Source organism: Lissotriton vulgaris, chromosome 12 (genome assembly GCF_964263255.1).
Source record: "Lissotriton vulgaris chromosome 12, aLisVul1.2, whole genome shotgun sequence".
Classification (NCBI taxonomy): Eukaryota; Metazoa; Chordata; class Amphibia; order Caudata; family Salamandridae; genus Lissotriton; species Lissotriton vulgaris.
In genome coordinates this window covers 228,635,115-228,662,295 of record NC_141700.1, presented here as the reverse complement: position 1 = coordinate 228,662,295, position 27,181 = coordinate 228,635,115, and the positions used below count along the sequence as shown (strand labels likewise).

Below are 27,181 nucleotides of genomic sequence, written 5' to 3'. Positions count from 1 at the left end.
CTATCCATGTCGTCGCGTTCAGTGTCCGACAGGCACGGAAGGTCCACCTCTCGCAGTAGGGCATCTGAGTCCACCTCAGACATCTCAGAGACCGGAGTGTAAACAGACTCGAAGTACTCGGCGAAGACCATGACTATAGCGCTGGGGTCGGTAACAGCCACGCCGTCCTCCCCCAGCACCTCGGGGACCACTAGGCTGGCCCTCTCCTTCTTGTCAAGCCATGCGATAAGCTTGCCCGCCTTGTCCCCGACATCATAGATCCTCCCCTGCTGTTCTCTGCCCATGATCTTAGCCGCGTCAGAGACAGTATCCCGGTACTCTGCCTGCTTAAGCGAGAGAACATGGAGTAGGTCCGGTGTCGGATCGGTCTCCAATTGGGAGTCGAGGTCCGCGATCTCAGATTCAATCCGCACCGCGTCCCTACGTCTCCGCACCTCGGCAATCAAGGAGAAGGCCTCTCCTCTCAAGACAGTCTTCAAGGCCTCCCATAGGGAGACAGCGGATGTGACCGAGCCCGTGTTTTCGGAGAAATAGAGCTCAATGGCTTTGGCCAGGAGTCCACGCGTCTTAGGGTTACGAAAGTACCACAGGTTAACCGGCGCCACCCTCTCGGCTACACCGATGTCAAAGTCAAAGGACACCCAGACCGGAGAATGGTCCGAGATGCCCCTGGCCATCAGTCGGGCCTCAGAGACCGCCGATGCGTGGGCCGCTAGAGCCAGAACGTAATCAATTCTCGAGAGGCTACCGTGAGCCCCCGAGTGGAACGAGTATTGACGCTGCGTAGGATGCAAAAGCCTCCAGCAGTCAATAAGCCCCATAGTGTCCAAGAAGTAGGGAAGCCAGGACTGCACACCTCGAAGATCTCTGGATGGGTGCCTGTCTAAGGTCCCCGAACCAACCGCATTGAAGTCCCCACCCACAATAAGCAGACCCTCAGGCAAACCCAAAATGGCGCCCCCAAGATCCTGAAACGTGGTTGTTTGCAAACCAGGAGGGACGTAGACAGAAACCAAAACTAGGGTACGCCCCTCCCATCTGCCCGTGACGGCGACGTAGCGCCCCCTCTCATCAGTCACGCTGGATTCTATCTCGAATGGGAGAGACACACGCACCATGATCCCCGCCCCCCGGGACCCTGAAGAGAACCCCGAGTGTGCCACCATCTTGAAGCCCTTTCTATTAAGCGCATTGCACGTGTTTCCTACCAAATGAGTTTCCTGCAGCAAAACAATATCAGGCATACATCTCTTGAACATTTGTAGTACTACATGTCTCTTAATACGATCCCCCAGCCCATTAACATTCCAACTCAGTACATTCAATTTCTTACCCCCATCATCAAAGTGCGGGCCCATGCCAGCCCTAGCGGGTGGCGTCGCTACGAAACCATATGCAGCACAACATTTACCTTGCCTTGAAATAGAAAAGTGGAAAAAGAGAACAAGTGAACAACAAAAAACCCAACCACCCCCCACCCTGCACCCCTGCACCAGACTAAAGAGCCCCCCCAACTAGCAGTGTGCCTGTCGCCCCTAGAAAACTACACTACGAAAAGCCCCTGGAGGAGAAAGGAGGTTACCCTATCCCCCCCCATCCCCCGTTCAAGAAGTAAGGATAGTAACCAAAAGTACAGTACTGTGATACCGACTGCCACGGGCAGTCCCATTGTCCTGAAAAAGGTCCGAGAGATCACTTTACTCCTGTTGCTCAGAGCCACCCGTTGCTCCTTCCGACTGTTCCTTGTGCTCCTCGCGCCGTTGAGGCAAAGTGTCCAACCAGTCCCCCGCGAACTCAGGCAAGTCAAAGAACAAGGCACGGCCGTCGTGCTCAATACGCAGTTTCGCGGGGAACAACATGGAGTACTTCATCCCCAGCTCGCGCAGTCGCCGTTTCATGCCCGTGAAGCTTTGCCTCCGCCGCTGAACCGATTGGGTGAAGTCCGGGTAGAAATTAATATCTGCGTTTTGGTATTTCAGCGGCCCACCTCTCCTTGATGCCTGCAGGATATCGTCCCGGTCCCTAAAGTTGAACACACGGGCAATGATGGGCCGCGGAAGGGCCCCCAACTTCGGGCGGCCTCCGGGCAGTCTGTGGGCCCGCTCAACCGAAAAGAACTTGCTAAGGCCCCAAGGGCCAGATGGTTCTGGATCAAGTCCTCGACAAAGAGGTCGGTGGCAGACTCCTCGGCCCCCTCCGGAACACCGACAATGCGGACATTCTGGCGCCTGGCACGTCCTTCAAAGTCCTCAAGCCTACGTGCAAAGAGCGCGTTTGCTGACTTCAGGTCCAGGACCTCTGATTGCAGGTCCGAGAAGTCCGTGGTCAGGCTCGAGGTTTTAATGTCAAGTGATTTGACCCGATCGTTGGTCTTGCCCAAATCGGCTCTGATCAGGTTGACCTCAATGGCCAGTGTCGACCTTGTGTGCCAGGACCTCGTGCTGTTTATGCATCTTGGCTTTTATACCCTCGATGGCGCCCATAACGTCCCGGAGGGTTGGGGCCGAGTCGTCCGGCGAAACCTCCCGATGTATGTCCTTGGGTCTCGCAGCGGCACCTGGCGAGCTCTTAGAGTGGGCATACCGTTCCATGTTGTTGGATTGGGAGAAGGTTGATTTCCTGCTTGACCGGGGCTTCCCTCTGTCGGAATCGCCTCTGCCCGCCATGATAGGTGAACGGCCACCACGGTTGAGAACACCCCGGGCCTCACCAGCTCACCGATGTGACGAGCGGTCGCAGCTGTCCCCGCCTTCTGTTCTGTGCCAACACACTCCGGAACTCCGCGAGCTCCGCTTCGAGGCGGAGCAGTCACTCTCGTTCCAAGCCACCTCCGTACGGCTGTGTCGCACTCGCCGGCCAAAGCACGGGCTCTGGTCACGTCGCCGTCCCCAAACTTGCACACGGTGTAACTCCACCTAGGAACGTTGGAATCTCAATCGGACAATGAGTCCCGCACCAGCAGCAGTTCACCTACAGTATTCCACTATCGTGGATCAGGATAGACAACAGGATTAATGAGGAGGATCGGAGGGTCTTCGGAGCTCCGAGCCTACGCGGCCATCTTAGTTGCCCGCGAAGCTCCTCCTCCTTGTTCCTTATTCTTGTTACTAAAGGTTCAAAATGTCAGGGAGGCTTAGTGAGATTCAGGCACTATATGTCAAGGGGCTAGCTGGGTGAGTTTGGGACAAGACTGAACAATAGTGTGTGTTCTCTCGGCAGGAAACGTAATATCCAGAGAAAGAGTAAACATATCGAAGTGAATGTCTAAAATATGGGAAGGTATTAAGGAAGGATAGATCTGAGGGCTGGAGCAGGTTGGAATGGGTTTTGATCAGGAAACTGGAAGTCTGCCATAGGAGAACTATAAGATAAAACAAGTACTATAAAAAAGTGGTACAAAAGGGAAACAACATACACACTATCGTAAATGATAGTTTGAATTATCCTTGGATACTGATCTCTCTTTGAGGTGATAGAATCTTACAAGAAAATAAAGAGCAGATTCATCTCATGGAATTCAGTGTGACACCCAGCAACTCCAATGGAGAAAGAGCTCTGATTGGTTCTATGTGCCAGAGGCACAGGACTCTGAATCTAACTGACACCCTTGGCCCCAGTGCCAATCAAGATATAAACACACATGAAAAGAAATGGGAGCAGCGGCGGGAACAATGATACAGGAGCTGCGCTCATGGAAAAGCAGGCCTGGAATCAAGGTTGTGTTCAGAGCGGGAATGCAGAGAATATAAAGCAAGTTGTTTATTCATAAATAGGACGGATCAGAAAGAGTGTAGACCAGACTAGAAATAACGACTATCACCGTAACAGAGAGGCAGGATAACGAGATGGAAGCAGAAGGCAAACCTGGACTGGAAGGTGAAGAGAAACTAAGTATGCTAAGTATAGATGTGTATATTGTCCTGTGCAGATGAAAAGGCTGTTTTTGACAGGGCCCTTGTGAGCAACACCTAGTGGCAGGATGCCAGAATCCTGGCACTGTGTTCTCAAGAGACATGCACACTATTACCTTTGAACATGGTAATCAACAGAACGCAATCAGCTATTTTCACACAATTAGATTCAGTCTTCCTTGCAATAAGACAAAAATGTTATAAACTTTTTGAAGATCCATCCTCCCTTGGCAGAGGGGACCCTAGGTATGCTATATTTGAGCAGGGCTCTGCCTCTTCACGCACACGCCCATTGCATTTTGGTCAACCTAAAACTCAATCTACATGTGGCTCTAACTGCCCCTGTGACAAAACATTTTGATTTCAGACATTTGAAAGGTAGGTAATTGTAGATATGTACATACTTGTACAAGACATTATTGTCTTGACTCAGACTCCTGAGCTGACACCCAAGTGGGTCGTGCCTTCTTCAAGAGCTTCTTTACCTAATAACGTGACTACTGTTTTGCCATGTTGATGCTCTTTCCACTATTTTTTAATGATTGACTTGCAGCTCCAGTCAGGGCAGTATTTGTTACCGATAAAGCTACATATTAAAGGTATTTATCAAGAAAATGTTCATTGAAGCAGCGAGGTCATAAACAATTGCCAGAATCGTTAGGTTGATATTTTTTTCATTTTTTCCTTTAAAAAATAAAATAAAAGTGACAAAGGCTGTTATTACAGCCAAAACGGTTCCTGTCCGGAGTGGTCTGATGGAATAAACTGGGTCCCTTTTATCCAACTCTTTCTTTTACTGGGAAGGAGTTGTGGTGATTATATATATATACATATATATATGAGGAGGCGGAATTACAACTTAATGACATTTCTTGTTACCGAAGGAGCAATATCCAGGTTGTAAAAACTATGTGGGTGGATCAATATCAGAAACTACAAGCCTGGAGAAGTGCGGGACTTCTCACACTTGAGGAGTTCAGATATTTGAAGAAGGATCATCCAGTCATCCCCTCGTTTTACCTGATCCCAAAAATCCATAAAGACGTTGATACACCAGCGGGCCGACCGATCATTTCGGCTATTGACAGTTCCTTGGAACATGTTTCCAAATATATAGACTTTTTTTCTGCAAGGTTATGTTAAGACTCTCAATTCTTACGTCAAAGACTCTTTTGATTTCCTGAGCAAAATTGGGCATTTTGTTTGGGAAGAGGACATGATACTAATGACTTTGGATGTTTCTTCCCTTTATACCGCAATAAAACACTGTGATGGACTCAAAGCTCTGGATCACTACCTAAACAAAGGCCCTCCACACTCGATGGCACATAACAGAATGTTACTGGATATGACCAAAATGTGCCTCGAACAGAACTTTTTCATCTTCAACGGCGTAATTTACCATCAGGTTAGGGGTGTGGCGATGGGGGCCTGTTTCTCACCTAGCTACGCGTGTTTACACGTAGGGCTATGGGAGGAACAGGTCCTAGTGGGCCTACACCACAACTTTATTTCTAACAACATTGTTTTGTATTTACGTTATATTGATGATGTTTTTCTTATTTGGAAGGGCAGTGCTGACAGTGCCAGAGCGTTTGTAGATTTGATTAATATCAACACCATTAATCTTAATTTTACTTCCAATATGAGTTCTAAATCTATTTGTTTCTTGGATGTTGAGGTATTTGTAGAAGGTAACACCTTGGGTACAAGACTGTACAGAAAGCCCAGTGCAGGGAACACGATATTACACTCTAACAGCCAAAATCCGGCTCATTTGATTCGGAGCATTCCTTTCGGGGAAATGCTCCGGATCAAAAGAATCTGCAGCACAGATGCCGAATGTGCGGCCGCACAGGAGGCATGCAGATTACGTTTTCTTGCCAGGGGGTACTCTAATGTCAGTCTCACCAAAGCTATCAAGCATTCAAATTCAGTTAGCAGACAGGAGGCTCTAATTCCCAAAGTAAGAAACATCCACACGGATGTCTCCTTGGTAGGGGAGGTTAAAATAAGTTCCCCATGAGTCATTCTGACGTTTAATCGACAGCATGGGGCCCTTCGGAAAATTTTATACAAAAACTGGAACTTGGTCCAAAGCGATCCAGTGATTGGACACATAGTGAGCAATAAACCAGAGCTCACTTTCCGAAAATCTCCCTCCATGTCGAAGGCATTAGTCAGCAAAACCTTGGAGCCAAGAGCCTCCACCACTTGGATGACACTTAAGAAGGGCTTTAAAGCATGTCCTCAACGTAAAGCCTGTCGGTTCGGCAGCAACAGGACCCACTTTAAGAACCCATTTCGTGAACATCCAATTGCCATTTCCAAGTGGCTCACCTGCAAGACTGAATACGCCATCTATGTGTTGGAGTGTCCGTGTGGACTCCAGTATGTGGGCAGTATGAAACTGCCCGCCCACAAACGGATACTCCAACACATACGTGCAATTTCAGGACATGATCAAAATTATCCGGTTGCCAGGCATTTTCAGGAGAAACATCTAGGCATGCCTGACAAGCTCCAATACTTTTTAATTGATTCTGTGGAAGTTTTGAGGAGAGGAGGGGACCGCGAGGCTAAACTCCGTCTCCTTGAGACTAGATACATATTGGAGCTCAACACAAAGAACCCTAATGGACTAAATGACAGGGAAGATCTTTACACCTGCATTTAGGATTTGTCAGTATGCCCATAAGACCTGTCCGGATATAATAAGAATCTTATCCCAGTAATGTCACTATTGATCACATTACAACCACTTGACATTGTGGTGACTCCATTGTATATTTCTGTAATTATGAAAACATGATTTTAAACTCTGATTTTTACTTTATGAATTATCTGTTGTCATACTTGCACCTTATATTGCTAATTTTGCACAATCACTTTTGCACTTGTTATGTGTCTAGCAGGCATCGTGACAGGCCCACTTGGACTCTATTCAGACTAACATATTTTTGATTCAAACGAATCCCCCCTCAGTTAACGCTGTTGTTTTGTACATAAGCATATTGAACGGCCTCTGCATAACATTGGTATCCAGACTGTTTACATCTATATACCGGGTCGACACTCTTTTACATAGACGTAATTTATCGTCTTGTTTATTAGATGATATCAACTCTATTTTTGCGTGCTGTGTAAATATGCTTGTACATACATTAACTACATAATTGTTTTTTTTTGGTGTAAAGTATTTTTGAAAATATACATGATTCCTAAATGTTTTTCTACACCGATTCAATATTCCTTTTACTGTATACTATTTATGAGTATTATGGATACAACAGCGCTAATGTTCAAAGTATTTTTACCATGTTTATGAAGCAATTCCATGCACTGTCACTTTAAATGCCCCACTCAATGACGAGCAGTTTGTCATGTGATCAAGCCTCTCCGAAGGCGAAACGCGTCATGGCGGCAGCGCTGGCTTTATTTCAACAAACCACCTTTGCACCAGCACTTACTTGGGTCGACTCTTTGTCACTGTGGAACTGGCAGTTGTCTTTCTTTCTTTAAAGTGACGAGCTTCGCACACATATATATATATATATACATATATATATATATATCCAAAACCACAAGCTCACCTTCAAAGAAAGTAAGCAGGACACAGCTCCGAGTGCCAACAAAGGATTTATTCAAGCAGACCACAGCTTTGTCCTCGCAGTCCGTGAAACGCTATGGCAGACGCGTTTCTAGCCGGAAATGGCCGTCATCAGTGCCGGCTTCACAGGCTGGCTGGTAAGTCCTGGACACAGAGACTGCCCCCTAAGTAGCAGTCTCTTGGCTCCTCCTCCTAAGTGCAGGTACCTTTCCTTTAAAAAATAAAATAAAAGGTGACAAAGGCTGTTATTACAGCCAAAACGGTTCCTGTCCGGAGTGGTCTGATGGAATAAACTGGGAACTGGGTCCCTTTTATCCAACTCTTTCTTTTACTGGGTAGGAATTGTGGATATTATATATATATATATATATATATATATATATATATATATATATATATATATATATATATATATATATACTGAGTTATAAACCTCAGTTTCTAGCAATGAGGGCTAAAGCGCAAAGTCTTATCTATGGCTTCAATTTATTAAAAAATAAATTAAGCTGTCCATCTTACAGCCACCTATTATCTGTTATGTCGGCACAGTTAATGCCTTCTGTAGTGAAATTATGAGGGGTTGTGAAACCGGATTCCTAAATAGTATATAAACAAAGGTTTATAAAAATGTCTTCCTCATACAGCAAGCAGCATCACCGGCTCAATTCGTTTACAGTTTGGTTTGACCAATAAAATGCATCGGAGCTAAAGTGCTTTGATTAAATTATGTGGAACAGCCACAATTTATTCTACTGAGAAATTGTGCTGGAAAGAAATAGAAGCCCAGACAGAGAAGAAAACAAATGGTTCCTGGGGCTGTTACTTTGCACAAGTTATTGAGGATCTTTGTGTTCAAGAAATTTAGAACTCAGGCACAGGGAAATAGGCCATTAACAAAGCATTAAACCGGTCAACAAAAATCCTCTCTAACATAACAGATGAAAACAGCTTATTACAAAGAAGTCATGCCTGGACGGTGATTAATTCACATGGCACCAGGAAACCGCAGGTTTATTCATCAAAACATTTCTCAAAAATTTTAAAGAACCAAGGGCCATATGTAGGAAGCCTAATTCCGGTCGGTAACGGCCGAAATTACCGAATTTCGCCCGTTACCGACTGGAATTAGGCTTTTCATATGTAGGTGGCTACATTTCAGATTCGGTAATTTACTGAATCGGTATTTAAGAATTCGGTAAATTACTGATTCTTAAAAATACTGAATCGGTAAATTACCGAATCAGAAATGTAGGGAGCACTCAAATGAGTGCTTTCCCCATTTTAGGATTCGGTATTTACCACCAACTATAAGTTGGTGGTAAATAAAAAATACCTTTGAAAATGCAAATCTGTGTATTTTCAAAGGTGCCATGTGGCAGACATACATGCCCTTAGAGCATGTAAGTGTGCCACATGTGTGACACCCTGACACCCTGCCAGGCCCATAGGAATGAATAGCAATTACCGAATCTGTAAATACCGATTCAGTATTTTTTAACTAAAATTACCTACATCCCATTTACCTATTCTTAAATACCGAATCGGTAAAATTCGATATTTACGAATAGGTAAATTGGGATTACCTACATCTGGCCCCACTTTATGAATTTACCCTTTGGTATGTGGGAAATAAAGGATTTGATCCCCTCCTGGAAAGACCATTACCAAAATCAAGACTGCAGATTGTGCAACTGCAAACATGAATCCCTATCACATATTCTCTGTGCATGTCTGAAGTTCTTAAAAGAAAGAAAGATACTTTTGAAAGAAATATTCACTAATTTGAACATACGAACATGCAGGGAAGCTGTAACCACCTGGTTAGCTGGGTCTTTGATTCCGCTGGCCTGCAGGGGGGTTAAATTCATAAACTTGTGTCTGAAATTAGGAAGAATTGTAGAAGAAAACCAAATAATGTAATAAACGGTTTTATGATAATTATGGTTCTTAAGATGAGGATAATGTTATGGTGCAGCACTTTTTGTACAGGTCTTTGATTTTACGAAGTGTAGAACAATGAATGAAGATTTTATTCTTTTTTTATAAGTGTTCTATTTTTACATATAGGATGCTTTAAGTAATGTAAAACGATATTATATAGTGTAATGCTTTATATATCACCACAACTCCTATAGCATAAACCTCGAGGCTAAGGCCATATTATACCTGGTGTCCTTTCTATATTTTTAATATTACATGTTTATTTTGGGACATGTTTGAGCTTTGTAGGTCTTTCTTGAATACATTTTTAATAAAACAGTGGGCATTAGTGAGTGTTGGAACTGGGGGACTCTAGTTGGCAGAGGTAGGTACCTTTGTCCAAATAGGACCCTTGCTTCTAGTCATGCTAAGGAGGATACACTCTTTGGATAACCCCTCCTCACCCCCTTGGTAGCTTGGCACGAGCATACAGGCTTATCCAAAAGGCAATGTGTAAAGTATGTGTACCAACACTCATAGTAACACAGTGAAAACACCACAAATGGACACCACACCAGTTTAGAAAAATAAAATATCTTTATCTAAACTGAACAAGACCAAAACGACCAAAGTCTAACATATAGATACTCAATAGAATGTCTTTAAAAAGGGTTGTTGCAAAAATAAAGTTGTAGATGGTAAATGCAACACTTTTCTCTCAAAGTACCATAGATGCGTAACACAGAACAAACAAAAGGATCGCAGAGAAGGTGATGTATCGACTCTTCCTGCGCAGCGGTTGCGATGCGACAAGATGGCGCCTCGATGCGTTGCGACGATCCGGTGCGATGCGTTAAAATGGCATCTCTGATGCGATGCAACAGCGTGGATGCGATGCGTGCATGCCCGATGGCCTTGAGGCAAAATTAGTGGTTTCTTGAGCCGTGACAGGCCCTGCGAGACACTTCTGCGGTGATGCGATGGCAATCAGCGGCAGCGGCAACACGCTTCCTTAGCGCCGGACGGTCCGGCGACACGCTTCTCCGGTGATGCAACGGCGAACAGTGGCTGCGGAGACAATAAATTCGTTTTATTTATTTATATGTTTATTTACCTGTAATCGGCCGTAATCTGTAGTTTACTACACCCCACCCTGCCCCACTCCCTCCCCAAGTCAGTGCCCAGCAGCACTCCCACCACTGGCCTCAGAAAAAAAAACAGGGAAGAAATTAATTGAGTGCTCGCTGCGGATAGTGTGTCATACAGTCATATAGGGTTTTTGGGGGCCATCCAATATCGGCTGATCCAGTCCCCATACCCACTGCCAGCTAGGAAAGTGTGCAAGTTGAACCAGTGGAATCTTTTTTCTGAGAAAGCAGATCCGTCAGGGGTTTGCATGAGAAACCAAGGATTATGAGATCAGAAAAAACCCGACAAACACCACAGAGGAAACCGAAAAAAAAATGTCAAAAACAGATTTCAACTCTACCTCAAACATTAAGAGAAGGAAAGAAAATTCATCATCACAAAAGGAAAGCTGGTTTCGGTGTTAACACCAAAAAGTGATTTTTTTAATTTTGGAGGAAAAAACGAGAATCAGAGATTGCATTTTCTAAAGGATCCAATGGCCGCAATATATTCTACAGATGGGGCTGAAGGCTTGCTTAGTCCAATACCCCCAAAATTACAGGACAAAGGTAGTCTACAGTTATTAGGACGTTTAAGTACCGACATTAAATAATACAACCCAGTTCCGTAAGAGAAAAACCCTCACTCATAAGGATGACAAACCATGAAACAAATATAAATGAGGATGATATAATTAAGGCAAACCAAGATGCAAATGGTGAGGTGGCCAGTGACGATGTGTCACTAAAAAAAGTGTTGACAATTACTACAGCGCAGGTGTATCTGCCCAAAATCCAGTCTAAGGACCTGCCCCGTCAGAATAGGGAAGGGAAACATGGAGAGTATCAAACGCAAAAAGGAGACCTTGGTGTATTTAGACATAATGAAAATGTCAAAGTACAAATCAATGAATGGATCAGTTCTTTCTCCATATCAGATGATGCCGACCTCATTCATGCACTGAATTTGAATACTCAGCCAAATGAGGATGCACACATTCAAGATCCAGGCAAGAGTTCCGTTTTAGGCTCACCACTGGATGGTCAAGTTGGGGAGGAAGGAGGGGCAGCTTCCACTCCAATAAAACATTCAGTGTGCACAGACCGACAGGAGGGAAAAAATATTACGGTAAACACTAGCCCTATGAGAAGTCAATTGACCCGGTCACCCCCAATTACAATTTCCTCAGTGAGTGAAATTGATTTAACTTCAGAACTCCCATCGCAATCCTCCCACTCAGTAAAATGGAGTGATACTTTATTAAGATCCTTACAGCGAGCCATAGTTGTTTTAAACTTTCAATCAGATAAACTTGATGTTCAGATAGATCTAATGAACTTGATTGCTACTTATATTGCAGGTATTAATACCAAACTGGACTCACTATCTGTATTGATTACTAAGGACAACCAAAGTAAGGCTCCAGGCAGTGGTACCTATTAAGTTCAAATTGTGGCTGTAGACAGATAATTGATAAATTGGCATCCCTTCCAGAATATTAACAGAAATCCTACATGTTGTTAAGCCAATAGAAAATAAGGTTGACAAGGACCACCCAGTTGTCATATAGCTACTTCTTTTCTATATACTGTGTTAAGTTAGCATGAGCTTATTAATTGTTTAAACGCCATTTTACCTTTCTGCCTCGTTTTGCACACAACACATAATTGTTGATTTAGCTTTCAACCCAGAAGAGCTTCGTGATTTACTTGAGAAATAATATGTTATTGCTCTGATATCTGTTTTGCTCGGTACACTGTCTGCACAGTGAGTGCTGAAGGCTGAAAGGATAACTAAACACAATGTTGTTGTGAGAAATGATCTTAGCACGTCCATAGACATAACACACATGCTGCTGCCAAAATCTGGATCTAGGCAGGTTTTATATTGTTGTGCTGAACACACACGAGAAACACTTGATGGTGCTTCGCATGCAGAGAGCTGGTGGAAGATGATGTGATCCTCTGCCACTGAGATTTTGAGGTATGGGCCCGCCCTGCTAAAACCCAAATGAGACCTTCATAGATATAAAATACTAATGGCCGCAATATATTCTACAGATGGGGCTGAAGGCTTGCTTAGTCCAATACCCCCAAAATTACAGGACAAAGGTAGTCTACAGTTATTAGGACGTTTAAGTACCGACATTAAATAATACAACCCAGTTCCGTAAGAGAAAAACCCTCACTCATAAGGATGACAAACCATGAAACAAATATAAATGAGGATGATATAATTAAGGCAAACCAAGATGCAAATGGTGAGGTGGCCAGTGACGATGTGTCACTAAAAAAAGTGTTGACAATTACTACAGCGCAGGTGTATCTGCCCAAAATCCAGTCTAAGGACCTGCCCCGTCAGAATAGGGAAGGGAAACATGGAGAGTATCAAACGCAAAAAGGAGACCTTGGTGTATTTAGACATAATGAAAATGTCAAAGTACAAATCAATGAATGGATCAGTTCTTTCTCCATATCAGATGATGCCGACCTCATTCATGCACTGAATTTGAATACTCAGCCAAATGAGGATGCACACATTCAAGATCCAGGCAAGAGTTCCGTTTTAGGCTCACCACTGGATGGTCAAGTTGGGGAGGAAGGAGGGGCAGCTTCCACTCCAATAAAATATTCAGTGTGCACAGACCGACAGGAGGGAAAAAATATTACGGTAAACACTAGCCCTATGAGAAGTCAATTGACCCGGTCACCCCCAATTACAATTTCCTCAGTGAGTGAAATTGAGTTAACTTCAGAACTCCCATCGCAATCCTCCCACTCAGTAAAATGGAGTGATACTTTATTAAGATCCTTACAGCGAGCCATAGTTGTTTTAAACTTTCAATCAGATAAACTTGATGTTCAGATCGATCTAATGAACTTGATTGCTACTTATATTGCAGGTATTAATACCAAACTGGACTCACTATCTGTATTGATTACTAAGGACAACCAAAGTAAGGCTCCAGGCAGTGGTACCTATTAAGTTCAAATTGTGGCTGTAGACAGATAATTGCTAAATTGGCATCCCTTCCAGGAATATTAACAGAAATCCTACATGTTGTTAAGCCAATAGAAAATAAGGTTGACAAGGACCACCCAGTTGTCATATAGCTACTTCTTTTCTATATACTGTGTTAAGTTAGCATGAGCTTATTAATTGTTTAAACGCCATTTTACCTTTCTGCCTCGTTTTGCACACAACACATAATTGTTGATTTAGCTTTCAACCCAGAAGAGCTTCGTGATTTACTTGAGAAATAATATGTTATTGCTCTGATATCTGTTTTGCTCGGTACACTGTCTGCACAGTGAGTGCTGAAGGCTGAAAGGATAACTAAACACGATGTTGTTGTGAGAAATGATCTTAGCACGTCCATAGACATAACACACATGCTGCTGCCAAAATCTGGCTCTAGGCGGGTTTTATATTGTTGTGCTGAACACACACGAGAAACACTTGATGGTGCTTCGCATGCAGAGAGCTGGTGGAAGATAATGTGATCCTCTGCCACTGAGATTTTGAGGTATGGGCCCGCCCTGCTAAAACCCAAATGAGACCTTCATAGATATAAAATACTATGCTAAATAGGGAGGGTGTGAATTAGGTATTGTTAATTCCTATTCATTACAGCATCTTAGTATGCTGTCACCATTTGCCTTTTATGGACTAGTAACTATGCTGATAACTTTGTTGCTTATAATATGTTTGCTAGTATTGTACAAGATACTGCGTTTGAGAACCTTGCATTAGTAAATAAATATTTCAAAAATGCACGTGTCCTCTTTTACTCCACGTTCTGGTTTGTAATGATTATATAACGAAAGAGTGTTCATGTGTTCCACGATACCTGAGGTAATCTAAGTTCATGTTCTGGTCTGTCTAAGCATTAGGAGTTTGTTATGACCAATGAGACACTGTAGCTAGCTCGGTAAGGGGATTTTGGGTACTGAGGTGAGTTTTGGGCCATCCTAATTCACCGAGGTTCCAGGTCTGTATGCACAGTTCTGTAGGAGAACAGAATTCCCGCTACACAGTAATGACCGAAAGAAAAGACATGATGGACGACAAAGTAGGAACAAAAGAAAAGACACCTTGCCCCCAACATGACGGCAGTACTACAAAAAATAAAATCAAGGAATCAAATCGATCAGGGGAAGTGCGAACCGCCCATGAATTAACTCCTACACCTAGTCCATCAAATGGCGGATTAACAAAAAGACAACGGAAAAGAGCACGTAAGGCCAGGCTAATTGCGAGTAAGCAAACTGTACAAGAAAAGAAAAACAATTATCCAATTTTTTCCCAATTGTACAGCCATAAAACCGACCATCTTAGCAATAAAGACCCTCCTGTGGACTTAAGTGGATCCATTTTTCAGTTGAAAGATCCGATTGTACGTTTTAATAAATCCCTTCAAAGTGATTCATCTTAAGGTACATAAAAAAGCAAAATACACTTAAATGAAGGTGTCAAACAAACAAAACGAGACAAAGAGTGTACATCAACTATAAAAAAAAACAGGACATTCCAGTCAATTCTAAAGCTTCTGTGAGTGAAAACAATTTGGAGCTAAATCAAGGAGAAATCAAAGACCAGTCAAAAGAAGGATATAAAGAAAACATTTCTGATAGGGACAAGTCCTTCATAAAGACACGGCTTGATGATAAAACCGTAACCAATAGTCAAGATGGTGTAAATGGAGAGTCTTTAAATTCACAAATGATGTCCTCAAATTGTAAAGAAATGCCAAATGAACACAGTATGGTAACCTCGCAAGACAGAGTACAAGAAGATCGAAACAAAAATAAATCGGACAGGCTGTTATTGGAATATTCTAAAAAATCTCCGGGTTCTTTGAATGAATTTATGAAAAGCCAAAATTGGAATAAATTAAAAATGTCCCTAGATAAACAGGGACGGGTCTGCGAGTTTCCAATAGTGCAATCTAACTTACAAGACCGTATAAGTACGGAGGTACGTCAAAAACCTGTTCAATTAAGCACGACAAGTGATGGTCAGGTGAATGTAATAAAGCAGGAAAGGGAGACTTCAGATAATGTAGTACAAATCAGAAATAAAGTCTATTACACACAGTTAGAACAGAATAGTTCCCGTCAAATGGGGATTCACAGAGTGAACCTGAAGAGTCATCTAATAAAGTGATCTTTGAGCCAGAATATCAAACAAAGGGCAGATTGGACTCCTTAAATAGGGGAAACCTAATGAGATTATTTAAGGAGATACCAAAGCTGCGTAATATCACTACAGCAGATCTCTTGACAGTGGAGTTTTTGCAAATGAAAACATTATCAGAAAAGGAGGTTACTCTAACAACTTGGTCCTCAGAGGAAATAACAGCTCTGATTTTCTCAGAAAGAGTAAACTTTGATGCTTTCTGTATGTATTTCTCCATCTTACCCAAAAAATCCAAAATATCCTTAGCCACTTTTATTGGATACTGTGCCCCCGATTAAATCCGGGATGAAGAATTGTCCAAAAACTTGCCTAAGAGGGGCACGAAGCACCACTCCTAAAAACTCATATTCGCTAATTAAAACAACAGAGATGACAAATCAGGATCAAGCTTGTTCAAAACAACTGCTGGAAGAACTCCACGATTGGTTGTGGGTGCCTCATTTCTTGAGCCAAAAACGATCTTGATGATTCTAACGATCTCCAAAGGCTACAGTCGTTAGTGATACATCTAGGTACGCCCAAGGACTACAAAATTAGAATTTGTTCATGGAACATTCACGGATTCAATGAAATGGCCCAAGATCCTGAGACGCAAGCCTTCCTACAAAGTTTTGATATTATCATGTTACAAGAGACTTGGAACTTGATTCCTAAACCCATTAATGGATATACAGAATTTCATGTCTCAGCAGAACAAATTCATAAATATGGACACCCAAGGGCGGTCTGTCCATTTATGTAACAGAAAAATTATCTTGGCAAACAGAAGAACTTGATACTTGTGAAAACTGGATTCAGGTTGTGAACTTGGAAAGCAAAAATTCTGGAAATAAAATGCCCTAGCAGCTGCTGATTTTAAATATATATATTCACCCAGATAAAAAGCTGAAAAAGGAAAAACTGGTATGCATGATTAACTTAATCAAGGTTTTGCAGAAAAGTCATCAAAATAGTGAGATGATGATTACAGGTGACTTTAATTCCAACCTAATAGGGAGTAAATCAAACAAGAGAAAGTGTCAAAAGGAGTTGGAGGCTAATGAGCTGAAAAACTATTTGGACATCATGGGATTATACATCCTGAACGGTAAAATAAAGGGAGATCGACCGGCCAGGATCACTTTTTTAAGTGGGAAGAATCAATCAACCATTGACTATACCATAGTCAGCAATTAACTTTGCACGACAGTTGATTCCTTTTACATACAACATTCCCGGAAAGTGATCATTTGCTGCAAGTTTTGACCATCAATGCAAAGCTGTTTGAGAAAGAGAAAATAACTGCAATGACAGAAATTCCAGTAATATACAATCTGAAGAAATTAAAATGGCGTGGTACAAACGTCCCTCAAATAATGGTTGCTGTACATAAATACATAAACGATGCCGGTTCACAGTGTACCTAATCACCGGAAGACTCTTGGGAACAATTGGGATATTTTTTTTTAAATAAATTTCCGGTTCGCCCAGGACATCAAGGACCACAAAGTAGAATTTATGAACCGTGGTTTAATATAAAGTTGCGCAATCAAAAAAGGGAAATCATAAGGGAATCAAGAAAAACTGTTATGGTCATAAGATCCGTAAATCCGGTGATGAATAACAATATTAGTGACATGAGGAAGAATTTTAGGGAGAGGTGTAGATTGGCAATAAAGGAGCGTATGGAAAAGCGGTGGGAAAAATTACTTTGGGCCAGCAAACAGCCCAACAGCTGCGAATGCTGGGGCATAATAAATAAGTTAATTAAAGGAACAGTTATATCTCAAAAAGCTGGAATAAGTGAACAGATGTGGGAACAACATATACAAAATGTATACAACAATACTAACCATGAAATGATGAATTTGGAACCTGGACCGGATATCCGTCAGGAGGGTAAGCATACTAACCACTCATTCTGGAAAATTGCACAAAGTGAAGAAATCTTAGTCCCCCATGATACAGCTCAGACTGAAGACTTATCAACGGAACCAAATCATAATGGCATAACCACCTTAATTGACAACAAACAACAAAAAGAAATAATACAAAAAATTTAAAAAGGAGGGAGATGCAGGGCCGAACGGGCTTCCAAACCCAATCTTCAAACAGGATGCAGAATTTTTGTCAAAATTTGTAACTCCGCTTTTTAATTATTTGTATTCTCAAAATAAGATCATTAACTCTTGGAGAGGGAGCATATTTCATCCCATATATAAAAATGGTAATCACAATGAGCCTAGTAATTACAGACTCATAGCCTTGACGGATGTTCACGCAAAACTTTATGCTTCATGTTTATTTTTACATTTACAGGAATGGATGGAGGAGAAAGGTATTATTCCCAAATACCAAACCGGTTTTAGGCAAGGAATGGGTACAAGCTCAAATTTGGCAGGCATAGCACTTCTTACAGAAAAAGTAATCCTAAAGAAATCAGGTCTATGTGTATGTTATATAGTCTTAAAATCGGTCTTCGACAGAATCCCACGTGAACGACTATGGGCAAAAGTGAAAGGATGGGGGGTACCACAGCAACTAATTAACTCCATAGTAGCCCTCCACAGTGAAACCTGGGCCCGGGTGAAGCTGGGAGATGGTAGCATAGCATCATCCAAGATTGAAATAAAAAATGGTCTGAAACAGGGGTGTGTTTTGGCCCCAAGCCTTTTTAACTTGTACCTTGCAGATCTGAACAACCACCTGTCAAAAGTAAATGGTCATCCCCGAAATTGGCAGAGAACCACAAACAGTATCTGCAATACGCAGACGACATTGTGATCCTAAGCCAAACCCCTATTGGATTACAAAGAGTCATTGACCACCTGACTAACTACTTCGATCTTCAGGGGTTGGAGATAAATAGGAAAAAAACAAAGGTGGTGCGTTTAGTAGGCCCTAGATCGAAAAAATTCAAGTGGTTCACCAAGGGTAAAGAGATAGAGAAAGTTGGCACTTACAAGTACTTGGGCATACTTTTTGGAGCTAAGTATGTCCTTAACGGCTCAGAAAATGCAATAAAAGCAAAGGCTCATACCTTAATTTTTGTATATAAACAGCTACAAACAAAATTGAGTTGCCCGTCTTATAGTCATCTTTTAAAAACAATGGCAGCACAATTACTCCCAGCTATGGCCTACGGATTGGAAATATGGCATGGCCAGGAATTTTAAATTTTAAATGACTTACAGAAAAAAGTGTATAAAGCCATTTCTAAGCTCCCTAGAGAAGTGTCACCAGCCCAGATTCGCCTGGAGTTTGGACTTCAAAACCAGAAATTCCAGAGGCAATCAGTATTCGTGAAATTGTGTTGGAAACTTCGCTCTTCGGAACCCGGTACCCTGAATAATCTATGCTGGACAGAAATAAGGGCCCAGTTCGACCAAAAAAAACCCGTATTCATGGGGTGCACACCTAAGAACAGCTCTGATGGAATTGGACATTGAAGAGGCATGGGACAGCAAGATGGAGAGGGTGGCTTTTCATAGAGTGTGCAATGGCTCTGCAAAAATACTATCTTTACTAGTCGACAAAATTGTAGTGGCAAAAAGACGTTGTTCGTGGACAGTGATAAATTCTTATGTAAAAATATAACCCAAGACTATCTAGCAGCTCACTTCAGATTGTTCCTAAAAAATAAGTATATGCTGTTTCGGTTTTGAGTATACGAAACAAAGGATCTGCAACCAAGTTGGAAAGGGAATTATCACAACTTAACTTGCAGACTGTGTGGATATCATAAGGAGTCCTTATGCCACGTGATGTGTGTTTGTCCTACAGTCAGTGAAGCGAGAAGAACGCTTTTAAAACCAATTGTAAAAGAGCTTAATATTCGTACATGTAGGCATACCATCACCCGCTGGGCAGGGGGATCATCATCCATTTTAATTTGTCGTGTTGTAAAGTTATTAACTTTGATTGACACACTGTTAAAAAAAAGCGGACATTGAACCTGTGAATATGTTTACTAATGAGTTGGAAATCCCTGTACAGATCTAGATTTAATGATGCACTCTACCGCGAACTTGTGAACATTGTTATTAATGAGTAGGACCTATTTTGCACATATCCAGATATAATGATGTATTTTATCATAAAATTTGTTATTAACTTATATTGTAATATATTTTAAAGTTTTATCTTTTTTATGGTTGTAGAAAACCAAATAAAGAATTCTATTCCTCTCCCACCACAGGCCGCTACTGCCTTGGGCCTACCATAAGGGTGTCCTATGTGTAAAAAGGGCAAGGCATGGCAAGTGGGTACACTGGGCAGGTCAACATGGCAGTTAACAAACTGCGCACAGGCACGGCGGTGGCATGCCTGAGACATCTATTCAGGGCTACTCGTGTGGGTGGCACAATCAGTGCTGCAAGCCCACTTGCAGATTTTGAGTTACCAGTCCTGGTACACTCAGTGCACTTTACTGGGGACCTACTGGTAAGACAAATATATCATGGATAACCAATCACAATAACAATTTACCCAGAGAGCATATGCACTTTAGCACTGATCAGCAGTGGTAAAGTGCCCAGAGTCCTATAGCCAACAACCACAATTCAGGAAAAACAAAGGAGGACGAGGCAAAAAGTTTGGGGATAACCCTGCAAAAAGGGCCATTTCCAACAGTGAGGGTCAGTGGATTTAGGCAATTAGTGTATACTTTATAAATAAATTTACTGTTTTTGTCACAAAATTTACAAAAAAACAATTTCACCAAACATATTGTTTCTGTCTCAGATAGATCAAAATGATACTGACAGAGAACGTGCTGCATAATTCACATTTTTTTCTGCATAATTTAGATAACCTTGCTGCATAAATTGGTCCTCCTGCCGCATAATACTAGTAGTTCTGCCTTTGCAGAATGGTTGGGGGGGGGGGCTGTCACAATGATGACATTTTTATTTCTCTGACCCACTGCTTAATTTGAGCTGGTGCTTTCTGGTGCTTAATTGGTTTCTGGTGCTCGGCACAGGCACTTAATTGTCAACACCATACTTAGAACAGTCTACCACATGGTGGCGCTGCTCATCTAATTTAGAGATGAGCAGAACAACGGTTGTTTAGGAATACAATACACCTAAAAATTTCTAATACCTGCCTCCCCTGTCATTGCTTTAGCTTTGGGGACCGGGAATAATCGGAACTGTCCCATTTACATGCGAGAAAGATGGTTAGTAGTTGTTTTGGCGGCATTAACAAGGGCGATGGGTGGTGCAAGCTGCAGTGACCTCCTGGTCAGAGCCCTGGCACTTATTATTTTACAAATTAAGCACTTCTTACAACCATGAAAAAGTTCCCATATTTCACTGTAAGTTGTGAAATATGGCATCTAACCCACTTCATTTTGTGCAATAAAAGCACCAAAACATGAACACACACACACATATGCAAAAATGCTGAGCAGAATATTATTTTTATTGGTGTTGCTCAATGTGTGAAGGGGTCATGACTTGCCATAGGCACAGTCATGATGTCCCTCCCCTCCCTCAAAAATGGTAACAATTAGCAAATTATACTCTATGAATCTGCATATATGATTTATGCCATGGCTTTGCTCGTGTATATTTGTTTTAACAAATATATTTAACCAAAACCAGGATGCAAGGTGTTGAATTGTGCAGAAAGGTAAAACCACACTCGAGAAATAGCGGCTGTCAGGAGAGTTTTTTACATGTTTAAATTAATTGTTAAATGCAATCTTTGAGGCACTAAAAACTGTTTTTCTTATGGATGTTTTGGTGTACTGTGGTAAAATACTCGAATTTTACCTTTGCACTGTAATAAAAAATATATAAATGTATGTTTTTTAATACTATTGTTCTAAATAAAGAATGATATCTGTGATCTTCACACAGATAGCAGACCTATTCAATGTTAGTTTTTTCACTGCAGATTTCTGTAATGGGGAACCTGGATACTTTTTCCTTCTTTAGGTCTTAAATGCTTAAAGGGGAGAATTAATTGATTTTTTTTTGTTTCAGGACTTTTTCAATTGCATAGTATCTGGAGTCTTCGTTTGTATTGTATGCTGCATAGCAATACACGACATGTTTAATGATTTGATGCTTTCGTCCGGGGTAAGTACAGTAGAGCTAATCTAAAAATCTATATTACAGAAATGTAAACACGTGAAAGAGTCAAACAGTTCAACATTTTATTGAATGTTAATGATAGAAAGATCAATAGGCGCTGTCTTGTTTTCTTGTGGGTATGCCTAATATCGAATTTTATCAAGCGTTTATAGTTTTTTCTTAAGGCCACAAACAATATTTCTTTGTGGGTAACCCATTTAGGTGGATATCTGCTCCCATGGAGCTTCTTCATCTTAACATTTGAAAAATAGTAGATTTGTAAACACAGGGTGTGCAAAGTTGTGATGTTTTTGTTTTTACAACCTTCCCGAAGTTGCATAGAGAACTTTGCAGCTTCACAACCGTTGCAATTTTTTTGCTTTGCTGCAGTCACATGACAATTGGGACCTTGGTGACAATTGTGCTTATTATTGGGAGATAATTATCCTTATTATTTTCAACAGAAAACTGCAGCGGTGTGTGATTTTAACATACCTGGTAAATTCTCCATGCAGGAAAGTCAAGTTGGAATTTCAATGTGCATGTTAACAGGAGTTAACACATATATACCGTATTTTCCGGCGTATAAGACGACCCGGCGTATAAGACGACCCCCTACTTTTCTTGACAAAATGTAGGTTTCGTGCTATACTCGCCGTATAAGACTACCCCCACTTCCTAACATCCTACAGTCCCCTTTCTATCTCCATGGACTGAGGAGATCATGTGGTACTGACGCTCCTCTCCTTCCGATGAGCGTAAGAATTACGGAAGGAGAGAGAGATCAGCACATGTGGAGGAGCGCCTCGTCTGCCTGGGGATGTGCAGCTGCAGTCTAGGTAGGGCTCACGGCGCCATTTGTTTGCTTTTAAAACTTGCGCAGTGTTTGTCGGTGAATTAGAAGGTTTGCCAGGCGTACTACACTTACCACTTGATAAGTCTGTTGTGGAGGGGAGGGTGATTGCCCAGGACATGCTATGGACGGATGTATGACGTTATAACGCATACCATTACAACTACCTACCATTACAACGCGGCCATTACAACGCATACCATTACAACGCATAGCGCTTAGAGGTGCTGGATAGTGGTAAGTATAATTTACTATTCCAACTCCAGTCCCCGTGGACACTAGGGAAGGTGTTGGATAGTAAATTAAACTTATTCCCTATCCTAGAGCGCCCCCCAGCGCAATGCGTTGTAATGGTATGCGTTGTAAAAGTTGCGTTGTAATGGTAGGTAGTTGTAAAAGTTGCGTTGTAACAGGTGTATACCGCTATGGACACAGCAGCACGGTAGCAGTTTATTTTGTAGTTGTTGCATGTAGCCATTGAATTGTTGCTTGCTAATGATTTGTGAAATGTCACCACAGTCACAGTTCGTACCCTTGAGTGTGCCCTAGGCCACAGCAATTTTTGATAACATAAGTGGTTACTAGCTTGTCTTATAGGAGAAGCGGTCTGACACCTTCGGGTGAAGTCCGCGCTATGTAAAACATACGGTCAATTTTGGTACCCGGCGTATAAGACGACCCCCGACTTTCCAGAACATTTTAAGGGGTTAAAAAGTCATCTTATACGCCGGAAAATACGGTAGTCCAGTGAAAAGGCTTGCATTGTGCTATTAGATTTTGCTGTTGCAAAGTCCACAAAATTGTAACTTGTGGGACCGCAAATCCAAACTAACAAGTTACTTAAGGGAAAATGCGATTTGGAAATGGGTTTGCAAATTGCAAAATCTATAATATGACAAATGTGATATGCAAGAGAGATGGAACATAGTAGGAGAATCCTTGCTCTTTGTCTGTTGCAGGGGTATGTGTCAATGCATTGCTGCCACAATTGCTGTAACAAACCATGGCCTGGTTACTAACAGAACCTCAAAAGGATTGATATCCATTGGCTCAGCAGGCATGGCCCGTGACCAAGAGCTTCCAATTTCTGAATCTCACATGCCGGTATTGTGGGAGCAGACAGCGGCCCATAAATTCCCTGTGTGCGCCATCTAACAGCCATTCGCAATATTCCCATTTTTTTTAAAAAAATGTACTCCGGTCCAGTAGTCTACTCTTCAGGAATGTGTTGCTTTCTGGGTTCACCCAGGGATTTCACAAACTCCAATTATACAGAAACCACAATAATAGTAAACATTTTTTTTTTCCTCATACATGCCATCCAACAAGCTCTAGATAGGATTACTCCACGCCCTTCAAACCAGCCCATTTTGAGACCGCCCTTGTAGGGAGCCTGAAGAGGAGCAGAGTTCTCCCAGAGGTATGGCTGTATCCTAGTCCCACTCCTGTTCATGACACCTGGGAAACCGTATGTTACTTAGGAGGACGGGACCCACAGACCTCTGGCATAATCATAGGACTGATCTTACTTTTCTCTCCAGGCCTCCAGGGCAGCCCAGATCTTATCAGTGCTAGTATTATCACAGGCCATGTCAGATTGACTAATCATAATGATGTTCTTTAGGCAATCCGCAAAGGAAGGAGGAACAAATTTCCCTTCTGGCAATGATTATTATATAGAATACAAGCTTCGTTGCTGGAACATTAATACAAAAATCTGGCAAAAGTCCGAAAAAGATTAGCCTTGCACATACTTCAATCTGTATAGACAACACCTCCTCCAGGAAACCACATACCTCATTCCAAAAGCATCCGATGTTTGGGCAATCCAAAAAATATATGCAGGTCATCAGAGGCTGGGTACTTACATCTAGGGCAGTGATAGAACGTCGTAGTCACCTTAGATAATTTCCACGGGGTCCAGTACACTCTGTAGGCCGTGTATAGATGGTTTCTCCTAAGATTAGCGGGTTTAACAACAGCCTGTAACATAAAAACAGTTGCACCAGAGTTTCTGTAAACCATCCCCATTTTCGGGAAAAACACTGCCCCAGCGTTTCACCAGCTCCGATTCTAGACAATCCTCTGTGTTTATAAAGGCCCCGTACCAAAATGATACCTCACGTTTCCATGGTCCCAACCTAGAAATAGAGTCAAATCATCATTGTCCACCATGCGGACAATTGATGGAACTTAAATCTTGTCAAAGTCCTGCTGGTTATATTCAAGACTAGGTCCCAACTAATGAGTTGTGTATCATTCTGAAGATCTCCCCACAACTTAATACCTGCTAATCTAAGTGGTTGTGATAATCGGTCCTGTAGGCATTCAGGGGTACCTAGGGAATCCCAGATTGGGGCCTGTGCCGTATAATACGATATTCCCAGGCTTTTCCTGATGTACCCCGTTTTTTAGTGCAGCTAATAGAATCTTGAGTCTGACTTTTTTATAAAACTTGGGGTTGCCAAATTTATAAAGAAAAAAACTCCTGTCGCAGTGGAACATCATATAGCATTGCCTGGAACAGGAGGCCCATAAAGGATGAATCAGCCTTATTTGCTATCATTCTAAAAAATTTTAAATGAAAGGGGTGACAATAAGCAAGTAGGTCGGGTAAGGCCAGCCCTCCTATCTTTAGCTCCCCCTGAGCTTTTTCCATGCTATTCTCGGGGTCTTTGTACACCGGGTGATTCTCATTGTAACCAGCTCGTCTCCGCATCAGAACGTAATGCTGCCAACAGGGCACCCGCGGCCGGCGTTAGCCCGCTACCATGTTCCTTGAGTCTCCGCCCCCACAATACTAATAATAAGTTCCCTGTGTGCGCCATCTAACAGCCATTCGCAATATTCCCATTTTCTTAAAACATTTTTACTCCGGTCCAGTAGTCTACTCTTCAGGAATGTGTTGCTTTCTGGGTTCACCCAGGGATTTCACAAACTCCAATTATACAGAAACCACAATAATAGGAAAAATTGACCACCACTTACAAAGTTGTAGAAACTGAGGTGTAAGAACAACTCTGCCTGTTCCTAAAAGCTGGAAAGACAATGATAATGGCACAGCAATCTTTTTGGTTGATGTCATTCTTGGAAAAAACACATACTTTCTTGCACAGCACGTTTTAAGTTTTTCTTTAAAAAATATTTTCTCAATTTTCTGAAGGGAAAATGATGCGAAAAAAGGGCTCAGCACCATCTCTATTTCCTGCTCTTCTCTGTCATTCAGCAACTTTCACTATTCTCCATCTTTATGTAATACTATCACAAATCATCTCTTACATATCATTATACTGTATCATTCCATTTCATTCCTTTTTCAGTCTCTTCTCTTGCTCTGGTTGTGTACTACTCTCTACTGTGTGGCCCTTGACCCTTCTGGGCTGGTCGCTCCACACACCACGTGACTCCTCGTGAGTGTGCCAGGCTCCCCGCTGCTGCCCGAGCCCGCTGCTGCCTTGCAGCTGTGCCTTTCGGTTTCCGCGGCGGTCTCCGCCCGTGCTTTGTCGCCGCCCCTGAAATTTAGTTACTGTACTGTATTGTTTATTGTTTATTCTGTTTATTCTGTTCCTGTATTTTTTGTTCCTGCCTGTCTCTGTGCTTGTGTGCTGCCCGTTCCCTTGTCCCCCGCACCCTCGCCTGTTTTTTCCCGCTCTCCCCCGCTCCCTGCCGCTGCTCCCCTGCGGCCCGCCCCTTTTCCTTCCTCTACCCCCATTTGCCGCCCCGCTCCCGCCTCCCAGCTGCTCCTCCCTCCCACTTGGCCATTTATGGCGAAGTCAACGCGGTGGTGAGCGGTGACCCTTGACACTTCTGGGCCGGTCGCTCCACACACCGCGTGACTCCCCGTGAGTGTGCCAGGCTCCCCGCTGCTGCCTCGAGCCCGCCGCGGCCTTGCAGCTGTGCCTTTCAGTTTCCTCTGAGGTCTCCGCTCGTGCTTTGTCGCCGCCCCTGAGATTTAGTTACTGTACGGTATTGTTTATTGTTTATTCTGTTGCTGTATTTTTTGTTCCTGCCTGTCTCTGTGCTCGTGTGCTTCCCGTTCCCTTGTCCCCCGCACCCTCGCCCTTTTTTTTCCGCTCTCCCCCCGCTCCCCGCCGCGGCCCCCCTGCGGCCCGCCCCTTTTCCTTCCTCTACCCCCATTCGCCGCCCCGCTCCTGCCTCCCAGCTGCTCCTCCTTCCCACTTGGCCATTTATGGCGGAGTCAACGCGGTTGTGAGCGGTGACCCTTGACCCTTCTGGGCCGGTCGCTCCACACACCGCGTGACTCCCCGTGAGTGTGCCAGGCTCCCCGCTGCTGCCTTGAGCCCGCCGCTGCCTTGCAGCTGTGCCTTTCGGTTTCCTCGGCGGTCTCCGCCCGTGCTTTGTCGCCGCCCCTGAAATTTAGTTACTGTACGGTATTGTTTATTGTTTATTCTGTTTATTCTGTTGCTGTATTTTTTGTTCCTGCCTGTCTCTGTGCTTGTGTGCTGCCCGTTCCCTTGTCCCCCTCGCCCGTTTTTTCCTG

General features: G+C 42.8%; 1 protein-coding gene across 1 annotated transcript in view; it reads left to right on the top strand.

Moving 5' to 3' along the window:
- Window positions 1-27,181, top strand: part of LOC147673836 (chemokine-like factor) — a 365,715-nt gene that overhangs the window by 246,258 nt on the left and 92,276 nt on the right. The window contains exon 3 of the mRNA XM_086946422.1: window positions 21,738-21,833. Coding sequence (XP_086802548.1) covers window positions 21,738-21,833 — 96 coding nt within the window. The remainder of the gene's footprint in view (window positions 1-21,737; window positions 21,834-27,181) is intronic.